At 45.3% G+C, this 22,511-nt stretch overlaps 6 protein-coding genes across 6 annotated transcripts; 4 read left to right on the top strand and 2 right to left on the bottom strand.

Annotated features, from left to right (window-relative positions):
* Nucleotides 1–71: 71 nt before the first annotated feature.
* Nucleotides 72–2,371, top strand: F4807DRAFT_428891 (WD40 repeat-like protein). The gene is made up of 2 exons (XM_047998292.1): nt 72–455; nt 508–2,371. Exons 1-2 carry the CDS (start codon nt 196–198, stop codon nt 1,880–1,882), a joined length of 1,635 nt encoding a protein of 544 aa, XP_047853617.1. The 5' UTR covers nt 72–195; the 3' UTR covers nt 1,883–2,371.
* On the top strand, nt 2,355–3,940 carry F4807DRAFT_428890 (uncharacterized protein). The gene has a single exon (XM_047998291.1). It carries the CDS (start codon nt 3,088–3,090, stop codon nt 3,472–3,474), a length of 387 nt encoding a protein of 128 aa, XP_047853616.1. The 5' UTR covers nt 2,355–3,087; the 3' UTR covers nt 3,475–3,940.
* Nucleotides 3,941–5,509: 1,569 nt separating this feature from the next.
* On the top strand, nt 5,510–7,594 carry F4807DRAFT_109980 (uncharacterized protein). The gene has a single exon (XM_047992745.1). It carries the CDS (start codon nt 6,124–6,126, stop codon nt 7,006–7,008), a length of 885 nt encoding a protein of 294 aa, XP_047853615.1. The 5' UTR covers nt 5,510–6,123; the 3' UTR covers nt 7,009–7,594.
* Nucleotides 7,595–8,516: 922 nt separating this feature from the next.
* F4807DRAFT_452091 (carbohydrate esterase family 4 protein) lies at nt 8,517–10,811 on the top strand (the record flags this gene model as incomplete). The annotated part of the gene is made up of 2 exons (XM_048000293.1): nt 8,517–8,528; nt 10,143–10,811. 2 exons carry the CDS (start codon nt 8,517–8,519, stop codon nt 10,809–10,811), a joined length of 681 nt encoding a protein of 226 aa, XP_047853614.1.
* A 575-nt stretch (nt 10,812–11,386) lies between these two features.
* F4807DRAFT_428884 (PLP-dependent transferase) lies at nt 11,387–13,552 on the bottom strand. Its single transcript, XM_047998290.1, has 2 exons — nt 12,820–13,552; nt 11,387–12,658 (listed from the first exon to the last, which is right to left on the bottom strand). The coding sequence occupies exons 1-2, from the start codon at nt 13,090–13,092 to the stop codon at nt 11,582–11,584; spliced, it is 1,350 nt and encodes a 449-aa protein (XP_047853613.1). The 5' UTR covers nt 13,093–13,552; the 3' UTR covers nt 11,387–11,581.
* A 343-nt stretch (nt 13,553–13,895) lies between these two features.
* Nucleotides 13,896–18,000, bottom strand: F4807DRAFT_109937 (uncharacterized protein). The gene is made up of 2 exons (XM_047992744.1): nt 17,101–18,000; nt 13,896–17,018 (listed from the first exon to the last, which is right to left on the bottom strand). The coding sequence occupies exons 1-2, from the start codon at nt 17,778–17,780 to the stop codon at nt 14,099–14,101; spliced, it is 3,600 nt and encodes a 1,199-aa protein (XP_047853612.1). The 5' UTR covers nt 17,781–18,000; the 3' UTR covers nt 13,896–14,098.
* Nucleotides 18,001–22,511: the final 4,511 nt, after the last annotated feature.

Here is a 22,511-nt window from a genome sequence, read left to right as displayed (position 1 = left end):
CCCGTGCACTTTAACGTTAAGCTTGGAACCGCCCAGGGGTCTATTTACTTATCTACACTTATCGATAGAAAGAGCCCCGCTAAAATTTTAAGTCGAATTTTTGTGAATTCAAAAGTTGGCGGGGCTCAAGATCTTGATCTTTTGCGCCCAGTACAACAATCTGGTTGATTCGAACCAGATCGCAAATAATTAGCCATGTCGTCTATGATTACCACCTCTACGTGGGTGCCGAGAGGTTTTGCGGCGCCCTTCCCGGCAAAATACGATTTTGACGAAGACGAGTTCGAGAGAATAGCCAACCTAGCTAAGCTGCAGCTAAATGATGCGAACGAGGATTTAAAAGAGGCGCAAGAAGAGGATGGAGACGAAGAGGAAGAAACAAATAAGGAAAGCAGCGAGAAAGACACAGGCGACTCAAATGATAAACCCTCATCACAGAGTGGCGATGCTGAAGAGTAACTTCACACTCACTTATTATCTTCGACTACCTACTAATTCCGCCAATAGCATTGACATTGACGACGATGACCTCAAGAAGTACGATTTAGAGCACTACGACGACGATGACGACGAGGGCGAAGGTCAGAGCATGGATATGTTTGGAAACATAAAATCTCTAGCCTACTACGAATCCAACAAGGACGACCCCTATATCACAATACCCGAGGGCGAGGCCGATGATGACGATGACAGGGAGGAACTACAAATTTTAGCGACAGACAACCTCTTACTAGCCGCCAAGGTCGAAGACGAGCTTGCGCATCTCGAGGTCTACGTATACGAAGACGAAGCGGACAATCTCTACGTACATCACGACATAATGCTTCCCGCGATACCCCTCTGCGTTGAATGGCTAGACATTCCCGTATCGAAATCCAACGTGGATAAAGACTCGACAGCCAACTTCGTCGCGATAGGGACAATGGACCCCGACATCGAGGTCTGGGACCTGGACACCATAGACTGCATGTACCCGAACGCGATCCTAGGCCAGGGCGCGAACCCGCAGGAGGAAGAGAAGAAGAAAAAGAAAAAGAAGAAGTCGAAGAAGGCCAACGACGAGTACCACGTCGACGCGGTCCTGTCCCTGGCCGCCAACCGGAAACACCGAAACCTCCTCGCTTCCGCGTCGGCGGATAAGACCGTGAAGCTGTGGGACCTGCACACGGCGAAGTGCGCCAAGTCTTACTCGTACCACACGGACAAGGTGTGTTCGCTGGCGTGGCACGCCGTCGAGTCGACGGTGCTGCTGAGCGGCAGCTACGACCGCACGGTGGTCGCGGCCGACATGCGCGCGCCCGAAGCCAAGGCGCCGCGGTGGGGGGTAGAAAGCGACGTCGAGAACGTGCGGTGGGACCCGCACGACCCCAACTACTTCTTCGTGTCGACGGAGAACGGGATCATACACTACCACGACATCCGCAACGCGCCGGCGAACCCGTCGGCGAGCAAGCCGGCGTGGACGCTGCAGGCGCACGACGAGTCCCTCTCGTCCTTCGACGTCAACGCGCACATACCGGGCTTCATGGCGACGGGGTCGACCGACAAGACGGTCAAGCTCTGGAACATCCAGCCGACGGGCCCCGCCATGGTGGTCTCGCGCAACCTCGACGTCGGCAAGGTGTTCGCGACGAACTTCGCGCCCGACCCCGAGGTCGCCTTCCGCCTCGCCGTCGCCGGCAGCAAGGGCACGATGAACGTCTGGGACACCAGCACGAACGGCGCCGTGCGCCAGGCCTTCGCGCACAAGATCTCCGACAAGGACAAGGCGGGCGCGGACGGCAGGGAGAGATTAATCGGCGTCGAGGAAGACGAGAGCTCCTCGGACGAGGACGAAGGCGAGGACGAGAACGGCGAGCCTGAATCCATGGATGAGGATTAGGATTAAGATTACCTTCCTAGGTCAAGATGGGCCTCATCGCGGCTTGGGGCTGTGCGATATGTCTCGCGGTTAGATCATATTATGTCGCGGCTAGATGCGTTTCTGGTTCGACAGTCTGGTGCTTAGGTACTTAGGTTGGGGGGTCCCCATCAAGTTACACGGATCAGATAACATGTTTCTGGTTTCATGTGTTCGGACGAACCAGTTCAAAGGCGGGTTTATTTATAAACGTGTCAATGTATCAAATGCGAACGGGCTGGGAAACGGGGTCAAAGCCAGGCGCGGTCGGTTGAAACCAGAAAGGGATGTGTGACACCTTGCTCTGAACCAGACTTTGACAGCTCGCCTAATACAGATGAATGCTACCTACCATCCCGTTCCCCTAATCAAGATATGAAAGTCGCTTGTCTTGCAAGATCGCGAGATCGTGAGATCTACGGTGCCTCTGGATTGCATGGCGATGGGATTCAGTTACACGAGGATGTGATAGCTGAACTAGATGTGATAATTGACTCCATCAGCTTATTGTTTCGTGGCTTGATTAATCATTTCTCGGGGATCAACTAAAACCAACAGCCAATGGATCCCATGTAGTTACCTACTTAGGTACTCAATTGCGATACCAGCCTTGAAAATTACGAACGATTCTAGAAATTCGATATTGAGGCCAACATTTATTAAACGCCGCACAAGTTCAAGCGAAGGCTGAGTATGTGGCACATACAATTCCCCCTTGCCAATTATCCTATTGAAAGGGAGACATGGACAACCATGCGAAACAATATGTAAGCCAGCATGCGTAGTCAGAGTACGTACATGCGTGGATGTCGCAATGTTTGTCACCAGGTTAAAGACATCGAAGAGAGGGGTAGAGGTCTTTGCGATCCCTCAATTGTGACCAAGTTGTGACCGAGTCGTGACCAAGCAAGGAGAAGAATGCCCACATTGGATACGAGATAAGATTCCAAGATGCTATCGTGACGACGACCCTCTGCAGGTTTGTCCGGTCCGATGCAGAGCACGTCCAGTTTGTGCGCGCATATCATAGGGTATAGGAGAACCGTAGCCGACGGGACCGGCATCCTGATTACGACGCCGCCCCGTGGAGCCGCTCCCTCGGCGACAAAATCAGCAAGAGATCAGAAGTTGGTCTGGAGACTGGATGGGAGCGCCTGAAAGATGAAACAGCCGGGCAGCCACAGCCAATGACGGCTGGGAACAAGCAGCCAATGAGGGTTTCTCCGCAATTAACGCCTTGCATGTTTCTTTTAGCATGGGCTTCGTCGGTTTCAAACTGCGGGAACCCTAGTCAGTTGGTTTCCTCTTTTTTTTCTTTCTTCTCTTCTCTTTCGCTCTGCCTCTTCCCGAAGCGGGAAAAGCCTTGTCGAAATCCGAGCAATCAACTTGATGTGTTAGAGAGCCAGGGGGGATCCCCGGTTCCTGAGAAGTGTTCAGGAGATTCGCCCACTCACAGCCCACCTTTCCCACGATCAGCACGATTCTGTCAGTGGGCTTGCAGGCTTTATCAGATCCATGTCGGCGGTGGGAGGGGAACAACCGGGGGGAACTGCCTTGGGACATGGGCGTGGTAAATTGCGAGGTCAGACCTTTATTCAAGCGCATTGAAAACTGATCAAGACTAAACCAGTCTTTGTCCTGTGGGATTGTACGCTCGATCAGGTTCTCTATTTTGAGAAAATGACCAAACTTGCCAAATCAACCTGTGACCAAGTTCAACTAAACTCTTTGAGGTTGTAGCAGAATGTGATCCGAGTACATGGACATCGTCAAAAAGATGGCCACGTAACGGCGCAATTTTATGCTGCAGTGAATCGGGATGACTTGATGAGTTGTGCAATCAATAGAAAAGTATGTCATATCTGTACGTTAGCGATGGAGGGCGGACAGGGCGAGTTGGGCGAGGAGAGGTGAAAGATTTTGATTCTTCTGATGTTTGCTCCGATGTGATTGGCTTCAATTGGGCAGAATTGAGTTGGTACCTGCATATAGTGGTTGCTCAACGTGGCGTGGAGGGTCGGTGGACGGTGTTAAGTCGGGAGACTCGCCGGGAAGCCTAACTAATCAGATTCAAGAAACAAAGGCTCCCTCTTAGCAGCTAGACACCTGATTCGGCAAGCCACGACCTGCCGAGCATTTAGGGTCCAGGGGTAAAAGGCACTGTCGGCCAATCCGCGGTCCCTGTTCATTAGATTCGCCTGGGTTCCCGTCCTGCACTATTCCCCAATTGGGAAGCGCCTAAAAAAATCATTAAGTACAACGCAGTAGGTAGAGGGGATTGACAGAGCTTCGCAGGGATCTAAAAGTCGTCCTTCAAGTCGTTGTCTCTCTTGAGTCTTCAGGTACCACTGTCGATCGATCAGGTTGTCTTTCCTTCGCAAGCCCTAACTGAATATCAAACCGAATTATACTAGGTTGACTAAGATACTGAGGGATGACATATAGTAAAGTGATCAAAGTGGTCAAGATGATCAAAGAAAGGGAATAGTACGCGTCTTAGACGTTTGGAGGTGAAGAACAAAGAATCTAGACGGGTCAGTGCAGTTGGCTGCGAGTAAGTTGTTAGTAAAGTCCACCTCCATTAAATCCACTAATCACTGTGGGTACTCCAAATCCCGGTAGGGAGGACATGCGAGGATGTACTATGCTAGATATAGTGAGTCACTTATACACCGCGAAGGCCCCAGATTTGCCTAGATGTCACACTAAATCTTACCGGACTGGCTGGTACCTGCAACTTGGTAGATACGCGTGCCCTAAGCTCGCACCCATTTCCCTGTAAGTGACCAGGTCCCCTAGGGCTTCAATGTTCTTTCCCATGTCACACCCTTGTATGCGCTTTATTATCGTTTCTCATCGCCGTCCTTTTCATCTCTAAAGTGCCTGCGCTCTCCTTTTACCTTGTCTTTTACCTCTTATCCCACTCATTCTACCCACTTCCCATCCCACTGGGACTATTCTTCCTATTCATCATTCATTTACTATTGTTCTCTTGATCCTCATCCGAGACTTGTCGCCGGCCACGAATTAACAAGTCGTTTGAGGTCAGAATTCAATCCTTACTTTCACTAACACATACGACGACGACGTTTCTCGCCATATCGATCCTTGATCAAATCAGGAACCTGGTTGTTTCACTGTTTCGTTCTAGTACATTCAAAATTCCCATTTTTAGCAAATCTCCAAACAACGTGGAGATCGCTTAAGAACCACTCTCTCTCTTTTCGAGCAATCAACCGACGGAATTTCATTATTGACAGCAGCTCTGTGAATATACGCGGAAAGTAAAAAAAGACAAAAAAAAAGGGTAGCTCCACAGGCCATCACTTTAAGGAACACTGTGAGAGTTTGATATCATACATCATACTTCGACAAACCTTGGAAAGGGTCAACTACGAGTGTCATACAAACACCACACGCATTTCACTTCATCGCGGTGACTCCAACTCAGTTTTAGGTCACCCTTCTTATTCACCTCGACTCCATTTAGGAATTCCGAAGGCTTCATCATCATCTGTCAGGAACTCCGGAAAATCAACTGTCAACCTGATTCCCTCACAGCAAGTGACAAGTAACGGCAACCTTACATTTCGCAGCTGGACTAGACTCGGCCATTGTTTGGCACTTCTGCTTGGTCATTCAACGTAACGATACACCTGTTTTTAGAGGGGAGACCGAGACCCCGCGATCTCACAGGATCACATCAGGTCGTTTCGGTAGAACCAACCACACTGTCCACCTGCCTAATCAGGGTAACATCGTTCCCTGCACAAGCTTCTGTTGAGCGCGCGTCCAAAAGCGGCATCTAGCACATTAACAAGACAAGTCTTAGTGTGCGATTATCACTCCGGCTTTTTCGCTCAACTTAGGGTTGTCACATTACCCGACTTTTGTCAACCGTCAGTCAATTCTAGCCACGAGCTTTAGGTTTCTAACCTACTCCCCTCCCACATCCTTTGTGAAGAGGGTTTGGCGCTCGAAAGCGGATTCGCGCAGCTCGGAGAAAGCTGTAGGCGCGCGATTTCTGACTGATTCAATTATCAGCTTATATTGGAGATCTGCGCAGTCGGATACCCGCGTCCAGGTGACACAACATAAATCCGAGCACGCCGGGACTGGTCGCCTTTTAAGTGTGTTGCTTCATATTCTGGAAGTCGTCCAGGATATAGACACATTTCTCTCCGATTTTGTACCATTAAGAGGTTTAAACACACATAGTCAAGATGTCTCTTGCGCGCGCCTTCACGACGAGGCGAAAACAATCGTCGCAAGACTTGGGCATACTGCCGCAGCGGAGCAATACTACAGCCAGGAAAGATTCCATCTCCGTTCGCAACAAGATCTCCGGCCCTATGGCGCTCACCCATACAACCAACATGCTTGCATACAATGCGCCGGATCTATACCCTCAACCAGAGTCTTCTCCGACCGAATCCAGCAAATCTGATGATTCCTCCACTGATACTCCCCGTACCAGCGCATCGTCGCCGCCGACGAGTCCTGACCTGCCATCCGCAACTCGACCAGGCTCGCCTGAGCCTAACCACCTTTCGTGTTATTTTGTCGCCCCGGGTAACAAGCAGGCTCCACCAGTTGTGAATGAGGCTCCAGTGATTCCCAAGCGCTCGCCATCGCACACCAAGAAGGCATCTATGGACAACCTGGCCAACAAATTCTCGCGCTTATCCAACCAATCCAATAAATCTGTCTCCACCAAGGCGAGCTTTTCTCTTTCCCGATCGTCGTCAACGTCGACAACGGCCACGAGCGTTTCATCGGGCTCTTTTTCGCGGAAGCCGTCGATATCTTCACCCAGCGTGCCCGCAATGCCTTCCATGGTCACATCACCACCCCCGGCTCGTCCCAATTTCCGCCGTGACTATTCCGACACGCAGCATCCTTTTGGTCAAGAGCTGGCGCAGGTATCAGAGCTCGCAGAGGAATTGGGCGTGAAAGAGAAGATGCAGGTGATCGACGAAGAAGAGCAGGAGCTTATTGCTAAGGGTCTCCGCTCGTTCCGACCTGAGGATTACCTGGCCGAAGTTCAAGGGCTCTTCGCCACATTCTTCAAACCCGAGCCTGCCGCGATGGCTCCAGTGTGGATTTAAACAGCAAGTGGATCACTTTCATCCCATATCTCGCCGCCGAAGATATGGGATCACAGCATCTGCGGCACTTCGATGTACATATTGGGACAGTTTACATACAAGTCTGCGCACAAACCTACCGAATAAGGACAAACCTGGTACTGGAGACTTGGTGATCAGATTTACGGATACAGTTGAGGAGTTACGGTTGATATTGCATTCGAGGCTAGGTCGAAAAGAGGTGATCAAGGCGTTCGAAGGCAGATTTGCGATTTGTGGATTAATACCCCGAGACACTTGGCACTCGACCTCTAGCGGTCATTTCTTCTGTTATTTTGTCGAGTTTTGGTGGATTTATGTAGGACACAACCTGTGGTCTACGAGGCAACTCTGGACTATCAGGACAGAGAGCACAACACTTACCATTTCATATGGATAACGTCCTTTCTCTTTATGAATCAGGATTAGGTAGTTTTTTAAACGACGATCCGAATATCAAGATGCGCAGAGATATGAATGAGTATTGATGAGTTTTGAGCACCAGTCTTCTACTACCCACAATGAATTGTCCGTGATACCGAGCACGTGTAAATGGTCATGATCAACATGCAAATAAATTTTATTCCATCAATTCCATTACCAGTAAAACGCGCTCTAGAGCAGTCTACTGATAATCAGCCCGATCTTCATTTGCCGTAAGTCGTACGCGTACTCAACGTACTTCGAGGACTAAGCAAATAACATCACTTCTGACTAACCATCACAGTCATGCAACTATTTCTGCAAGGCATGTTACATAGAGATTGATGTGAGGTAGCTACATGTGTTGCGACGCATCACGCTCCCCACACATTCGATTGACTTGCTATAGATAGCAGGCGACCCCTCCTTTTGGACGGTTTGGTACTCGGCGCGGAGGGTCTGATGATAAGAGCCTCTCCTCCTTATTCTGGATTAGCACCGGTGGGATGCGTCAGACTTGGACTTGGAGAGGGCAGTTACTCGGGCCAGCGCCCACTTAAAGGATTGCTTCTATCTTACTAACGGACCTCGGTCTGAAACAGATCTTCTATTTGGCAAATGGAGTACAGTATGCAGAGCTTCTCTAGATCCTGTGGTCTGGCGATTTGGAAAGGGATGACTTGGCCACTCGGCCCACGATCAGGATCGGAGATTTTTGTATGTGTGTACGTGTGTGTTCTGCAAAGTAGCAGAAATCCGGGACTACCGAGCTTGCGAGTGCGAAAGGGAAGGGCCAAACTTGATTTTCGAAACTAACCCTAATACCGAGCTTACCAACGGGGGGTTTGCGAATATAACGTAAGACCGCTTCCTTAGGTCGCCAAGTATTTGCGCGACTAATTAGGTAGCAACGGGCATCAGAACTTTATCTCATACAGATCGAATGCCGGAGGTAAGCAAAGCTGAGGGTCGGATAGTAAGCTGGAAGATCCTTGGCTGCGTTTATGCCGGACGGAGGAGCTACGCCCGCTGCGTAGGTAATGGAACCTCGGCGGCCAATCCGAAAGATGGCCTGGATCGTCGGATCGTGGCGAGCTCTCGGTGCGGCTCGTAGTTGGAAAATGTGGTAGGTAAGTAGATATAATATCTGTGTGCGCTGATATTGGATGAGGTCATGCGAGAATGTGAAACTGTGTGTAAGCAATAAACTATCCTATATATTGTATGATGTTGGTGAGGATTACACAACACAGCTTCAAACTTCTTAAAGGCAACTACGTACCTAAGGTAAGCAATAAAGGTGACGTGCGGCACGGCGATTCGGCGAGCACCGGTCAGCAGCCAACCTCCATCCTTTCCTCAGGTGAGCTGTTTCATGGTTGCACCTAGGTATGTATGCAAGGTAAGTCCGTCGCCACGACCGTGGTCCTGGACGGGCCGCTGGCAAATATCGTCACGGGTAAAGTGAGACATGCATAATGTGTGTAAGTTAATATATTGGCATGTTAGACAAACGATCCCTACCAGCAGTCTAGCTACTACGTAATAATGATGTTGCCGCATCGCATCTGGCAATTCGGTGCAGGCGACGGAGGCGCGGAGGAGGTCGGCAGGATCTGGGCTGTTTCTGATCCTCGATCCCATGAATCCTTTGGGCTATATATTCAGCTTGAGCCAGCTGAATCCGACCAACTCCGAACTGGATTCGAAACGGTACAGTCTAGGCGCGGACCCAGATGGCATATAAATCATGCCCAAGCCCCCAGTTGGTTCCAACTAGATCTGTTTCCTGATATATCGAATACCAAGAACCATCTCCAGCTTCCCCAGGAAATGTCTTACGCAGCCTGCTGCTGCTGCCATACCTAGCATCGCATTCATGGTTGAGTGTGAGCTAGTGTATTGCTACCCATGGCTTAACTGCTTGCTAGCAATATCAGAAAGGGCAAAGCTCTTTGACCCAGTGTCCGGGTAGGCATAAAATGCAATGTTTCTAGAAAAGGGTGAAGAAGCGGGAATCATGTGATGAAAATTAAAGGACAAGTAAAGGGACAGCGATGATGCTCTATAAAAAGATACCGTCCATTAAAATCCACTAGAGCCCACTGAAGCCCGCTAAAAAGATTGGATCGACTGGGAAGTTTCGATCAATTAAAGCCGGCAACCAGCGTACCCCTGAAAGCCCCCTAAAGTTACTTGGGTACATCACGATTGACGTATTTTCCAACTGCATTCCAACTTTTTTTTTCTTGGCTCCATCAGTGAGTGCTTCGTCCAACTCCCGTCACCACCGCCGTCACCGACAAGAAATGAACAAATGAACAACGATACACGAGTTAGTCGTACAAGCACGAACGACAGCACAGAGCGTATGTGCCGATCTTACCGACACTCCATATCGGAACCGCCTCCGTAAATTTTACCTTACCTATCCCTAGTCATCGGGTCTTAGGTAATCTTTACGGCAGACAAGACGAAACGAGAGAACACCAGACGAATGTTGCCATCTTGAATCCTCCCCCCCTTCCCCCCTTGCTCCCCTCCCCGCCCGAAAGCAAATGCCGCGCTTGCCCGCGCTCTTCCGCCTGCCCTCGAAGCTGCGGCGGCGGGCCCGACGCCGGAGGATGACGACCCTACTCTTCCTGGTCCTCGCCCTCTCCTTACTCCTCGTGCCCTTCTACATCGTCTACAAGCCGCCGCGGTCGCTGATCCGGCACTTCGCGCGGCGGTGGCCGGACGTGTTGTGGGAGGTTGAGACGGACAAGAAAGTAGTCGCCCTCACCATCGACGACGCGCCGTCCGAGCACACGCAGGAGATCCTCGCCGTGCTCAACGGCCACGAGGCGACGGCCACCTTCTTCGTCATCGGCGGCCAGGTGCCCGGGCGCGAGGAGACGCTGGCGGACATCGTGCGCAGCGGCAGCGAGCTCGGCAACCACGCGATGCACGACGAGCCGTCGCGCGCGCTGCCGGACGACGAGCTGACGGCCCAGATCGAGGCCGTGCGCGACCGCATCCGCGACGCCTACGCCACGGCCAACCTCGACCCGAACCCGCGCATGCCGCCGCAGTACTTCCGCCCGGGCTCCGGCTTCTTCAGCGACCGCATGCGCCGCCTCGTCGACAAGCTGGGCTACCGCCTCGTCCTCGGCAGCGTATACCCGCACGACCCGCAGATCAGCTGGCCCTGGCTCAACGCGCGACACGTGCTGAGCATGGTGCGGCCCGGCGCTATTATTATATGCCACGACCGGAGGGGCTGGACGGCGCCGATGCTGAGGAAGGTCCTGAAGCAGCTGAAGAAGGACGGTTACCGCGTGATGAGCTTGACGGAGATGTTGGAGGAGACGCGGCAGCGATAGATGTCGTGCTGCGGTGGTTTAGGAAATGTGGTTACGAATCCCATAGCAATACTACTACTACTAATAAGGGGCGGGTTATGGTAGGGCACCTGACCGTCTTCCATGCATTCTGGGTTAGATATAGGAGCACTAGACGGCGTAATAATGGAGTTTGTACTTAGGTATGTCACGGGCATTGGATGGCTAATAGTACCCATGTATGGCACTGTATATAAAGATCTTAATTATAAATGATGAATGAAACTAGATGAATTGTCTTGGTTTAAGAGACGTAATGGGAGAGACAAGAGTAGAACGATAGACCTTGTAGGTTCTATAGATGTCTGAGCTATGAGTTGAATGAGACTAACCCTATAATTACTAATATTCTAACATAACCTATCTTCTAATATAGCCCATATCCTAATGGTAATATGTTGACATTAAGTGGGATATTGGGCTTCATCAGCTTGAGAGGACTCCTTACTTACTAGTATGAGATATTGAACCACGACCTACAAATTAGAAGCCATACGCAATTTTCACTACTCTTCTAGATTCGTTTCTTAAATTAAGTAGATATAGGAGCTATATAGCACATATGAACTACATAGATCGTTACTTTGCAATTCTAAACAATTTCATTCATGTCAAATGCTCAGGTATCTATATCAAACAACAGCACTCTATCCTCTAATTAAACCGCATACATATATGTCTAATACCCAAACTTCATGTTCATCATATGTACCATAAACCTCAGCTCACTCCACTTCAACCATCTATCGTCATCATACCCCACCCAGTATATTAGCACTCCCCGTCCCCTCACTCTTCTTCTTCTTCTCCCTCCTCAGCGCCGCGAACCCCTTAGCCAGGTCATCCCTCAAGTCCTCAAACCCCTCGATACCGATGCTGAAGCGAAGCAGTCTCGTATCGACCGTAGCATCCGTCATAGCGCGCCACTCGATCAAGCTCTCCACGCCACCAAGGCTAGTCGCGTGATGGAACAATTCCAGCTTACTCGGCAGCCTACGCGCGTCGTCCTCGTCGCGCATGTAGACCGCGAATACCGGGCCGAACCCATTCGGCATCTGCTTCTTCAACCACCCTTGCTCCAGGTCCTCTTTCTGCAAGCTCGCGTGCCGGACCTCGAGGACCAAATCATTCGCCTCCCCGCCCTCTGCCGCCTGGTCCGCGAGCCACCTTACCAGCTCCTCCGCGTCGCGGCTCTGCTTGCGCACGCGGATCTCCAGGGTCCGCAGACTGCGCACGCCGAGCCAGCCCTCGAAGCTGCCCATCACGGACCCGAGCACGAGCCTCTCGGCCCTCAGCTTCTCGACGCAGTCCTCGTGTTTAGGGTGCACGGCCAGCACGCCGGCGAGCATGTCGCTGTGGCCGCCGAAGTACTTCGTGCCGCTGTGCATGACGATGTCGGCGCCCAGATCGAACGGATCCATCAGCGGCGGCGGCGCGAACGTCGCGTCCACGCTGAGCCAGCACCCGGCCTTCCTTGCTCTTTCCGCGAAACTCCGTAAATCCCGCGCCTCGCCCGTCGGGTTCAGCGGCGTCTCGACGTGTACGACGTCGCCGGGCCGCAGCTCCGTCTCGAAGTCGGCCGAGAGCGGGACCGTCTGTAGGCCTGTGAGCTTCGACAGCAGCGCGATCACGCCGTGGCACCCGTGGTACCCCTCGCCGATGGCCACGCGCTTCGGGTTCAGGAACACGAGCATCGCGTGGAAGGCCGAGAGCCCGGAGCTGTAGCTCAGCGACGGGCCCTTGAGGATCGACGTCAGGATCGCTTCGAAGCGCGTCGAGTTCGGCGCGCTGTCGCGCGAGTACACGTGCGAGTCGTATTGGTTGACGGGCTGTGAGGAGAAGGTTAGCTAGATATCCTTCTATTTTGTGTATGTTGTTTTTTTTGCCACTTTTCCTGTCTACCTAGGGAGGATAGGTGTGGCAAAAGAGAGTAAGCGGTAGAAGACCGGATAGAGTAGAATTGTTGGAAGGGGGGAGAAAGGAGGCTTACGTTGATATTAACCCATCGCTTGAGCTCGTCCGGGTTCCTGCTATACCGGAATGTGGTCGAGACGTGCATAGGCGGGGCAACGGCTTGGTGGGAGTTGAGGAAGTCGTCGGCGTGAATCGTCTGCGCTGATATCGAGAGATGATGTAGCCTGGATGCTAACTCTCTTGCTGTCGTCGGTTTGCCATTTTCGGTAGCCACGACGGGTTCCTCGTGAGCCACGCCATTGACAAGCTCTGGCTGAGCGGGAACTCCATTACTCTCTCCGTCCGCCATGATCTGTGTTCTTCCGATTTCCTGCTCCGGGGATCCGTTCGTCTATTCTACCTTAGTAAAGAAATCTGGCTGATCTCCCTGTTGAACAGACTCGCTAGTTTATCATCTGGATATGTAAGTAATTAAATAGAAGAAATAGATACGAGAAGCTAAACAAGTCGGATATATAGTAACACCTAAGTATATCTAGAAGATAGAAATAGGCTCAACGGAGAAGGTCAATACTTAGATCTCCACTAATACTACCTGACTATCCACCTATTACGGCGGCGGGGTAAAATAGCTTCTTTCTGAGTCGCCGATCTATTAGTAGCTCTCGGACGAGAGCGAGTGGCTTAGTGACCTTTAAAAGCTTTTATAAGGGCCGGTTCTATCTTGTCGTGAGATACGCAATTGTTACGCTATCAATGAGCGAATAGGGGCAAACTTCGCTGGAACATATGGATAACGATGGAGAACGATGGAGTCCGGATGTCAGTTCCCACTCCGTTATCGGGAGTCCGTGCCGTTTATAATCTCGGCGGTACGGAGTCAGATGGTCGAATGGGAGGCTCTAGCACTAGCGCAGGTAAGTATTGTGTGAATTGTAGGTATTATTAAGTCTTCCATTCTCTGCGAATCCCCTCTTCTCCCCACCCACATCACACATGCCATTATATGCGTACGCCCTTCCGACGACATGTACCATGATTTCACCCCTTTTCTGTACCTCGCTACTTTTTTTGTACGCCGTCGCTCAACAGAAATTTCGTTGTAGATAACGAGTTATAAACAAGGACCGGGTTTGATATCGAAACATCGTTTACCGTGAGATATGAGTGATCAGATCCTTAAGCGCCTTGCTAGTCCCATCCGCAAAATGACAAACCGCCTCGCTTGTTATTCCCAATTATAGTCCAGGCCGAACAAAAGGAGGTCGACTCTCTATACATCAAATCCTATACAGCAACTCAAGAAAATTCGTTACACGTGATTATATATGATTGACAGTAGACATGCTCTAGAATCAAGTTCGCCTGGACGTTGACGAGCCAGGACTTGGTTTCCTCGAGCCGCCCACTACCTCTGCAGTACTCCCGAGTAGGTCCATCCTTTGATCGGGATCAACCCTACTAATGTTGTGATGATTGACGTGGCCGTAGCTCGTGGGCCTATCTTCAGTATCAGTAGATGAGGGCATCTGATTAGAACCTTCCGTCTCTGCTGTCGATGATACCGAAAGGCGCTTCTGTGAGTTGCTTCGGTCAAAAGGCAGTCTCGCCGACGTACCCCCCGGGCGCATTGTAGATTCTGATTGAGTCTGCGACGGTGGAATCTCTATAGACGGCACGGTTTCAAGTCGCCTTCCACCTAATGGATCCACGCTTGAATTCCGTTTTGAGCTCTTTCTAGGTACCTCGGGCACTGCCGGCACATCTCCGGCTTCCGTCGGTGCCTTTACCGTTCTCTGTGATGCCTGTCTACTCGCTTTCGAGGGCAACCTACTAGGGACCTTGAAGCTCGAACCGGTATCGAAGTCGGGTAGAAGTGGTGGGTCTTTAGATACTTTCCTGAACTCCACAAGGTCTAAAGAGTCGTCTGATCGAGCTGCTTCGCCGTCTTCATCCAATAACTCGCCTTGGGCGCTGTCTTCGACGACACGCTTGCTCTTCCTCGACCTTGGCGTATCATCCTCATCATCGCTTTCTATGGGCCCATTACGCACTACACCCATAGCTACGGGAATACCCTCTGGTGGATCATCGCTAAATTCGCCGCCTCTTGCCTTCATCGCGGGCGGCATCCTAGCACTTCTGACTACCTCGAAGCCCTTCCCCTTTTCCTTAGTCTTCCCGCCAAACAGACGTTTAAGCCATCCTGTAGCATTTGCCACCGGGCTGGTAGGATCTGCTGGTCCTGTGCCTAGTCTGCGACCTGCTCCCTCGGAGTTTAATGCTGGACCGCGCACACCGTAGTAAAAATCAACCTCGCGGGTCGAGTAATCTGTTCTCGGAGCGAAGACTGGTATGTATGGTGCAGGCGCCGGGGGTGGATTTATTCTTCCTGGAGGAGGTGCATTGTCCTCCCCATCGGTGAGCTGCCGTTCGGGCTGGCTCAGTCGGTGGTTTGACAAGTCGACACTACCTAAGGAACCGCGGGTCCGATTTGGTGAAGACGAACCGTCATCGATGGTTGCTCGGCGAGCACGTGGAGGGCGGTAGTAGGGATCTGCTGTAGGTTGGGGACGAGTTGCCTGTCCTGGGGAGGGTAGGAAGGAGAAGGTACTAGCATCTCCAGGGGTTGTCGTCGTCGGAGTAAACGCGCCACCACTACCTAGCGGAATCGAGTATGTATCTAGACTACGGGCGTCCAGAGCGCTAGAACTCCTCTGGTTTGGCCCAATAATGATTCCCATACTGCCAGCCGATTCACTTCTTACGCGACCATACCCTCTCTTAGTTGCGATTTCGGAGTTTAACATAGCAGTGCTACTAAGTTGGCTTTGTCGAGATGGGCCACCGCGTCGGTCCACACGCCTCGAGAGTTGACGAGCGCCAAAAATCTTGGACAATCCGCCCCTAGTCTGACCGTCGATGTCGTCTCCTCCGGCGCCCAACAGACGCGCGATTACTTCGATGATCGTCTGTAACGCGTTTAGGAAGAAGCCGAAAACGAGAACACAGGCGTGTATCAATAAGATCGCATAGCCAATCCATCCCTTTTGGCCTTCCGAAATCCCCAAACTTGGCGTGAATGCGACCATTAATATAACGGACACAAAACGGACTATCGAGAATCCGGTATGGTAAGCATTCATCGAGGTAGGCGAATGAAAAGGCCGGAATGCATGAAGCGTTAGTATTTGAATCACCTCGCACACGGCTAATATCACTATTTGTGCGGTACCAGACGGCTGCACGGCGCCAATCGCAATGCCGCGCATAATTGTTAATATGATCGGAATTAGCGCAAAGGCAGCAGCTTCGTCGGAATATGTATTGTAAAGGGGGCCATAAAGAAGAACTGTCGACAAATCATCAAACAGATGAGACCTTGGTTTGGTATTGGCAATGATATGCATAAGCCATATCGCAAATCCAATGATGACAACCAGAGTGAGGGCGGCCAGAGCTGTAAGGTAGCCCGCAGACCGGGTTGAGACCACCAGCTGGAAGGTAGAGAGCGCGACGATAGGTAGTAGAAAATAGCCGAAGACGAGACGAATAACATTGCCGGCCGAAAAAGGTATGTTCTTAGCTCGAAGGTCTTCCTCTGGAACACGGCTGATGTATCGTAGGAGCCATCGCAAAAAGAAGCCTACTTGGATCAAGAGAAGCACGGCACCAATGATAACAAGCAGCCATACCATCATCCCAGCCCAGATGTCTTGAACCTCACTCATCCCATCTAACTGTGCAGTAATTTCGAGACCGTATTTGCCATTCGTGTAATAGATACCGTCGACAATATTTTGCCACGGCTTTGCGCCGGTCACGAAAGTCTCGTTAAACATCAACGAGGACCACGAGACTTGGCTGGCGACTGGCTGGTAGAACCCAGGATATTCCAGAGTGAGACTCCCAGTTAAAACAATGAACTGGATATACTGGAGACAATCTCCAAAACCTGGGGTAACTAGACGTAAAAGGTCTGGATCTCTTCCATAATTAGACGTCCAATGGAAGACGTCACTAGTACCCCATGGACTGGAGATTGCTGAGAAGACTGTCGCAAATCCCACTAAGATTAGAACAAATAAGGGGATGAATTTGAGAGGCCACGCGATCCCTCCGAGGTCTGGCGTGACGATTGCAGATACACATCCGATCGTGGTCTTCGCCGCATCTCCGTACCAAATAATAAAGGTCGGAGCGAACGACGTGAATGCGTATGTCGAAGAAAAGTCATTCGAAATGTTGAACGAAGAAAGACCATCAGTCGAGTTCCTACGTAGATTATAGATATTAGTATGATATGGCAAGAAATGGTAAGCCCTCTTTTCGTATTCCCAGGAGGGGGGAAACCTACGCAGATATGTTACTAAACACGGGGCCAAGCGGACATGTTCCATTAATGAGGTTATCGCAGAAATTCACGTTCGAAACGAAAGGCTCGTATGTTAGGACATCGACTTTGCTGTGTAAAGTAGTCACTTTGCGCTGACTGGCCGGCACACTCTGATCAGGCTCATTTTGTATTTTCCCATTGAGTACCTTAGTTGGGTCGTTCCAATCCGAAGAATTCCATGCCGGCAGTGCATCGCTGCCAGCGCGGCCCGTCACATTCCCCCAAACAGTGACCATCAAGTTATGAGTCGGGTTCTGAGTATCGAATACGGCATCGACGTGCAAGGGAACCCATTGGAGCTGGGCTTCTCCCTCCGGTTGATTAGAGTAGATGTAGTTGCTGTCTAGACAGTTGTCGAACGCCGGCAACATTACGGCCGAAGCGGTACGAATCCAAGTACATGCTACCAAAGAACGCAATATGATACTAGCAGGAGACGAATAGTTTACACGTCGTTTGGCTGGGACGAAGGCAGAAGACGACGGCCAACGCCCTCCTTGCTTGGATCCACAAGCACCTGTCATCTTTTCGGGCGAAACACTATCTGTTGTATACGCATCTTGAGTCTCGTCAGGCTCGACGTCGGCGTAGCTCGAGTAAGGCGTAGGAGTACTGGGAACTCTCGAGGTATAACTTCGCATCGTTCGTTATCGGCGAGTATTTACCAGGAGTGTTTCGTCCAGGGCTTAATGCGGAATGATCTAATACCACTAAGGCCGCATCATGCTAGAACGAAGAGCAGTTTCGTCAGGCTAGTCGACTGACTTCTGCAACTTAACAATTAAAGGAGGGAGCGCGCGCGACGGAGGACTTTGCTAGACGTGGTCGGGATGGCTGTGTTTCCTAAAAACCGGAATTCGATGGGTTTGCGGACGGGTAGGTGAAGAAAAGAATTTAGATTATAGATACGAGTAGAAAATAACAAGATGATGCGAGAAGATTGGGGGAAGGAGCTGTAGATCGGATATCGGGCAGCTGGGGCGTTGATTGTGGCAGTGCGCCGTTCGGTTTATGGTGGTGATTATGATGTTACCAAATCTAGCGTATGAAATACATTCAAAGATGTACCGCTCGTCTAACAATCAAATCGAAGGATCCCTGCTTGGTGGATTGTTGGCTTGCTTACTGCTCGAGCCAGGGCTTTTGATTCGAGGGTTTGCTGGTTACGGTTATGTTCATTAATAGAAATGCCAAAATGACAGAATATCAAAAGCGAGAGTGGTAAGAAGTAGAGAAACGGTGATAGTGACTGTGACAACGATAGAAGAGTTGTGTTATCAACAACAGGTTTTATTATTATGTACTTGCCAATATGGAAATTGGGATGAAAATCAGAACAAAGAAAAAAAAGTTCGTCAAGAGCGGAGGAGAAAGTCCAGGGGGACCCTTGAAGCCGTCTTAAACGCCAACGCATCTTGCTACATTAGCGCCTAAGACTTAAAATACGTACCTCGTACCTCGTAAGGAGATTTCAATATGCTGTAATGAAAATGGTAGAAGCTGACGGATCGCCCTATCTTTTCAGCGATCCTAAAAATTGCTGCCGTGACAAAGGAGATAGAATATGAAAGAAGCCACCGATGCTATATTAGTGGGTGATTTATAGCTATTATATCGAACGACACATCTATGCGATAATTCATGCTCTTGATCAATCATTAACCAATCACAGGCGATGACGAGAGCAATGAAGTCATTACAGTTCGACCGCTACCACCTGCTAGAATAAGAGAAGACGAAAGGCAGGTATAATTGACGATAGTCCCTGAAATCCCAAGAGTATGGGCAAACTCTCTACTAGGCAAACCTTCTTTTCCTTTCGTCCCTTCTCAGACTCCCCTAGCTAGGGGTACCTACTTCCTGCTATGTAAGGAGCATAAGGAGCTATCCCATGCATCATGTGAGAACCAAGCCGTCACACAGATGCGGAGACCACGGTACTTATTAGTTTGTAGTACAACACCGAAGCTTCTCTTCATTCAATTGTTCTCGAGCCAAAAATTGAAGTCTTGTCCAACTCGGTATCTCTTATATACACCATTGCATCGGGTATTACGCGACAATATCAATTAAGTAACAAGCTCTACCAATGATATAACCGTTACAACCCATTTTTGTAATGGACCCCCTTTTATAATTTTATCCCACCACCACCTTTAAGATTTAAATAATAATAATTTAATTAATTAATATATAATTAAATTAAAAAAAATATTTATTTTTTCTTTTATTATTTAATTTTTAATTTATTTATTTTAATAATAATATAATTTTTTATTAATTTATTAAATAAAAATTTATTAAATAATTTTTTTTTAATTAAATATTTTTAATTTTTAATAAATTAATAAATATTTTATTTAAATTAAAATAAATATTTTAATATATATTAAAAATAAATTAATTTAATTACGTTTTTAAATTTTAATTAATTATTTAAAAAATAATAATAATTAAAATTTAAAATATAAATTTTTTTTTAATTTTAATAATTAAATTATAAATATTATAATTTATTTTTATTTTATTTTTTTTAATATTTTTTAATTATTTAATAATATTATTAAGTTTTTTAAAAATTTTTTAAATATTTTTTAATAATTTATAAAAAAAAGTTTTAAAAATTAATTATTTTTTTTTTATTTTTTTTTCTTTTCGTTTAATTAATATTTTTAAAAAATTTAAAAATTATAAATTTAATTTTCGTTATTTAATTAATATATTTATAATTAAAAAAATTTTTTTATTAATTTTAATATAAATTTATAACATTTATTATTTATAAATTAATATTATAATTAAATATAAAATTTAAAATTTTATTTTTTATTTAAAATAAATTTTTTTAAAAAAAAAATATTAACGTTTAAAAATTATATTAAATTATTAATATAAATAAAAAAATAAATAAAAATTATTTTATTCGTATAAATTAATTATATAAATTTAAAATTAATATAAAAAAAATAATTATTAAAAATTAATAATTTATTTATTTTAGTTAATTTAAATTAAGTTTTAAAAAATTAGTTACATTTAACCACGTTACGCGTGGTTTACTTAGCCCGTACCATTGTATTTATAAAACAAGCGTAGCGTTCTTTAAAATTTAATTTAAATTAATTTAGTTTAAAAACGGTTCCATTAATATAAAATTAACTTATTTTCGAATATAAAATTTTATATTATTTAATAACCACGTATAAAGTTTTTTATAAAATATATTTCGGGGTTAATAAAATGGTTTTTAAAGTTTTTTAATTATTTTAAGTTTTATTTAAACGTAATTTAAAAATATTTTAAACTTAAACGAAAAAAAATCCACGTGTAAATCGGTAGTAAAAACCACACCTATTTACTTTAAAGCCACGATATCATAACTAACGGTCGGATTAATTCGAAACTTAATAATAAATTAAATAATTAATAACATTACGTTTAAAGCCTTTTATATATTCATTATTTCGAACCGTTATTATATAAAAACTTTATTAAAACTCACTTAATAAAAATTAACTTAAAATAGCTTTAATAATTTTAAAAATAAGTTTAAAAATAAATTAATAATTATTATTTATATAAAAAAAATTATTTATTTAAAAAATAATTTAAATTTTTATTTTTAAACGGTATATTTAAATATTAATTAAATAAACGCGCTTACGCGTTTACGCGTTTTAATTAATAAAAAAATTCGGTTACACCGCGATTTAAGCGTATTAATTAAATTAATTATATTTTATTAATATAAATAATAAAACTTATATATTTAAATCGTAATATAATTAAATTTTTTTAATAATTAAAATATTAATAATTTTAAAAAATAAAAATAAAAATAAAAATAAAAGTTTATTAATAAAAGGAAAAAACGATTAAATTAATTTAAATTAATAACATGTTTTTAATGTTTTAAAGGAATCTTATGATTTAATTAATTAAAACTTATTATAATTAAAAAAATATAACTAAAAACGGGCTCATTAATTTAAATTCGCTAAAATAATAATTTATATTAATTATTTTTAAATTTAATTTTAATTAAAAATATTTATTTTAATTAATAAATTTTTATTTTATTATTAATTTAATTATTTTTAATAATTATAAATTTTTATTTAATTATTTTTTAATTAAATTATTATATTTAAAATTTTTTATTTTTATAAATAATAATAAAAATTTTTTAATATTTAATTTTAAATATATATTTTATTATTATTATTTATAAAATAATTATTAAATTTATTATTTTAACGTAATATTTTTTAATAATTTTAAATATTAAACCACCGTTTATTTTTTTTTTTAAAACTTAATTTCGTTAATATTATATTTATTTAAAAATAATATATTATAATATTTATATATACCGTGTAAATAAAAATAAAACGTTTAAATTTTTTTTTTTTATTTATATATATATAATTAATATTTATAAATTTTTTTATTATTTATATAATTTTCGTATTTCGTTTTAAAAATTTATTTATTTATTTAACTTTAAATTTTTTAATTTTTTTTTTAATAATTAAAATAAATTATATAAAAAAAAATAATAACGTAATTAAAAACTTTCTTATAAATTTATTTATTTATAATTTAATTAATTATTTTTTCTTTTTATTTAAAAATTAATTTTTATAAATATATTATTTTTTTTAATATAATTAAATTTTATAAAATTATTATAAAAAAATAAAAAAAATAAAATTATATTTTATAATTATTATTATAATTAATAAATTTTTTATACATTTATTATAATATATATAATACGCTACTTATAATTTCTTTTATTTATTATTTTTAATAATTTAATTAAAAGTTTAATATTATAATAAAAAAAATCTAAAATAAGTAATAACAATATAAACATTGTAAAAGGAAATCCATTACAAAAGTAGGTTGTGACGGTTAAGTGGTTGTATCACAACTACACGACGTCTCGAACAACTTTCCCGATTCTAATGAGTTGTTGTATATTCGTCCTACTTTATCATCTACTATGTGTGTACACAACGGAGCTCACAAAACCCAATCTTCCATGACACGGGTAGCCGATCTTGTTCCTTTCATTATTTTGTGAGAAAGATAGTCCTATTTGTATGCTATTTCTAGTATCGTGTCCGTATAGCGCTGGGTCCAGGAATGCCGGTCTGCTCAGCTACAGCAGAAGGGGTTAAGGAGAGCACCAACAGGTTGCGCCAATGGCTAGTTAGCTGTGGCGCGCTCGTGTCAACTGATTCCGTCGCAGCGTCGCGAGCAAGGAATCTAGTTCGGACGCCCTGCCATCAGCCGTTGAGGGAAATGTTCCGAACGAGGCACGGTAGAGCTTCTCGTTGGACTAAATCCAATACGGGTCTTACGGG

Source organism: Annulohypoxylon truncatum, assembly GCF_022578515.1.
Source record: "Annulohypoxylon truncatum strain CBS 140777 unplaced genomic scaffold F4807scaffold_19, whole genome shotgun sequence".
Taxonomy (NCBI): Eukaryota; Fungi; Ascomycota; class Sordariomycetes; order Xylariales; family Hypoxylaceae; genus Annulohypoxylon; species Annulohypoxylon truncatum.
The sequence above is the reverse complement of the archived record's forward strand: the minus strand, read 5'-3'. Positions and strand labels throughout refer to the sequence as shown.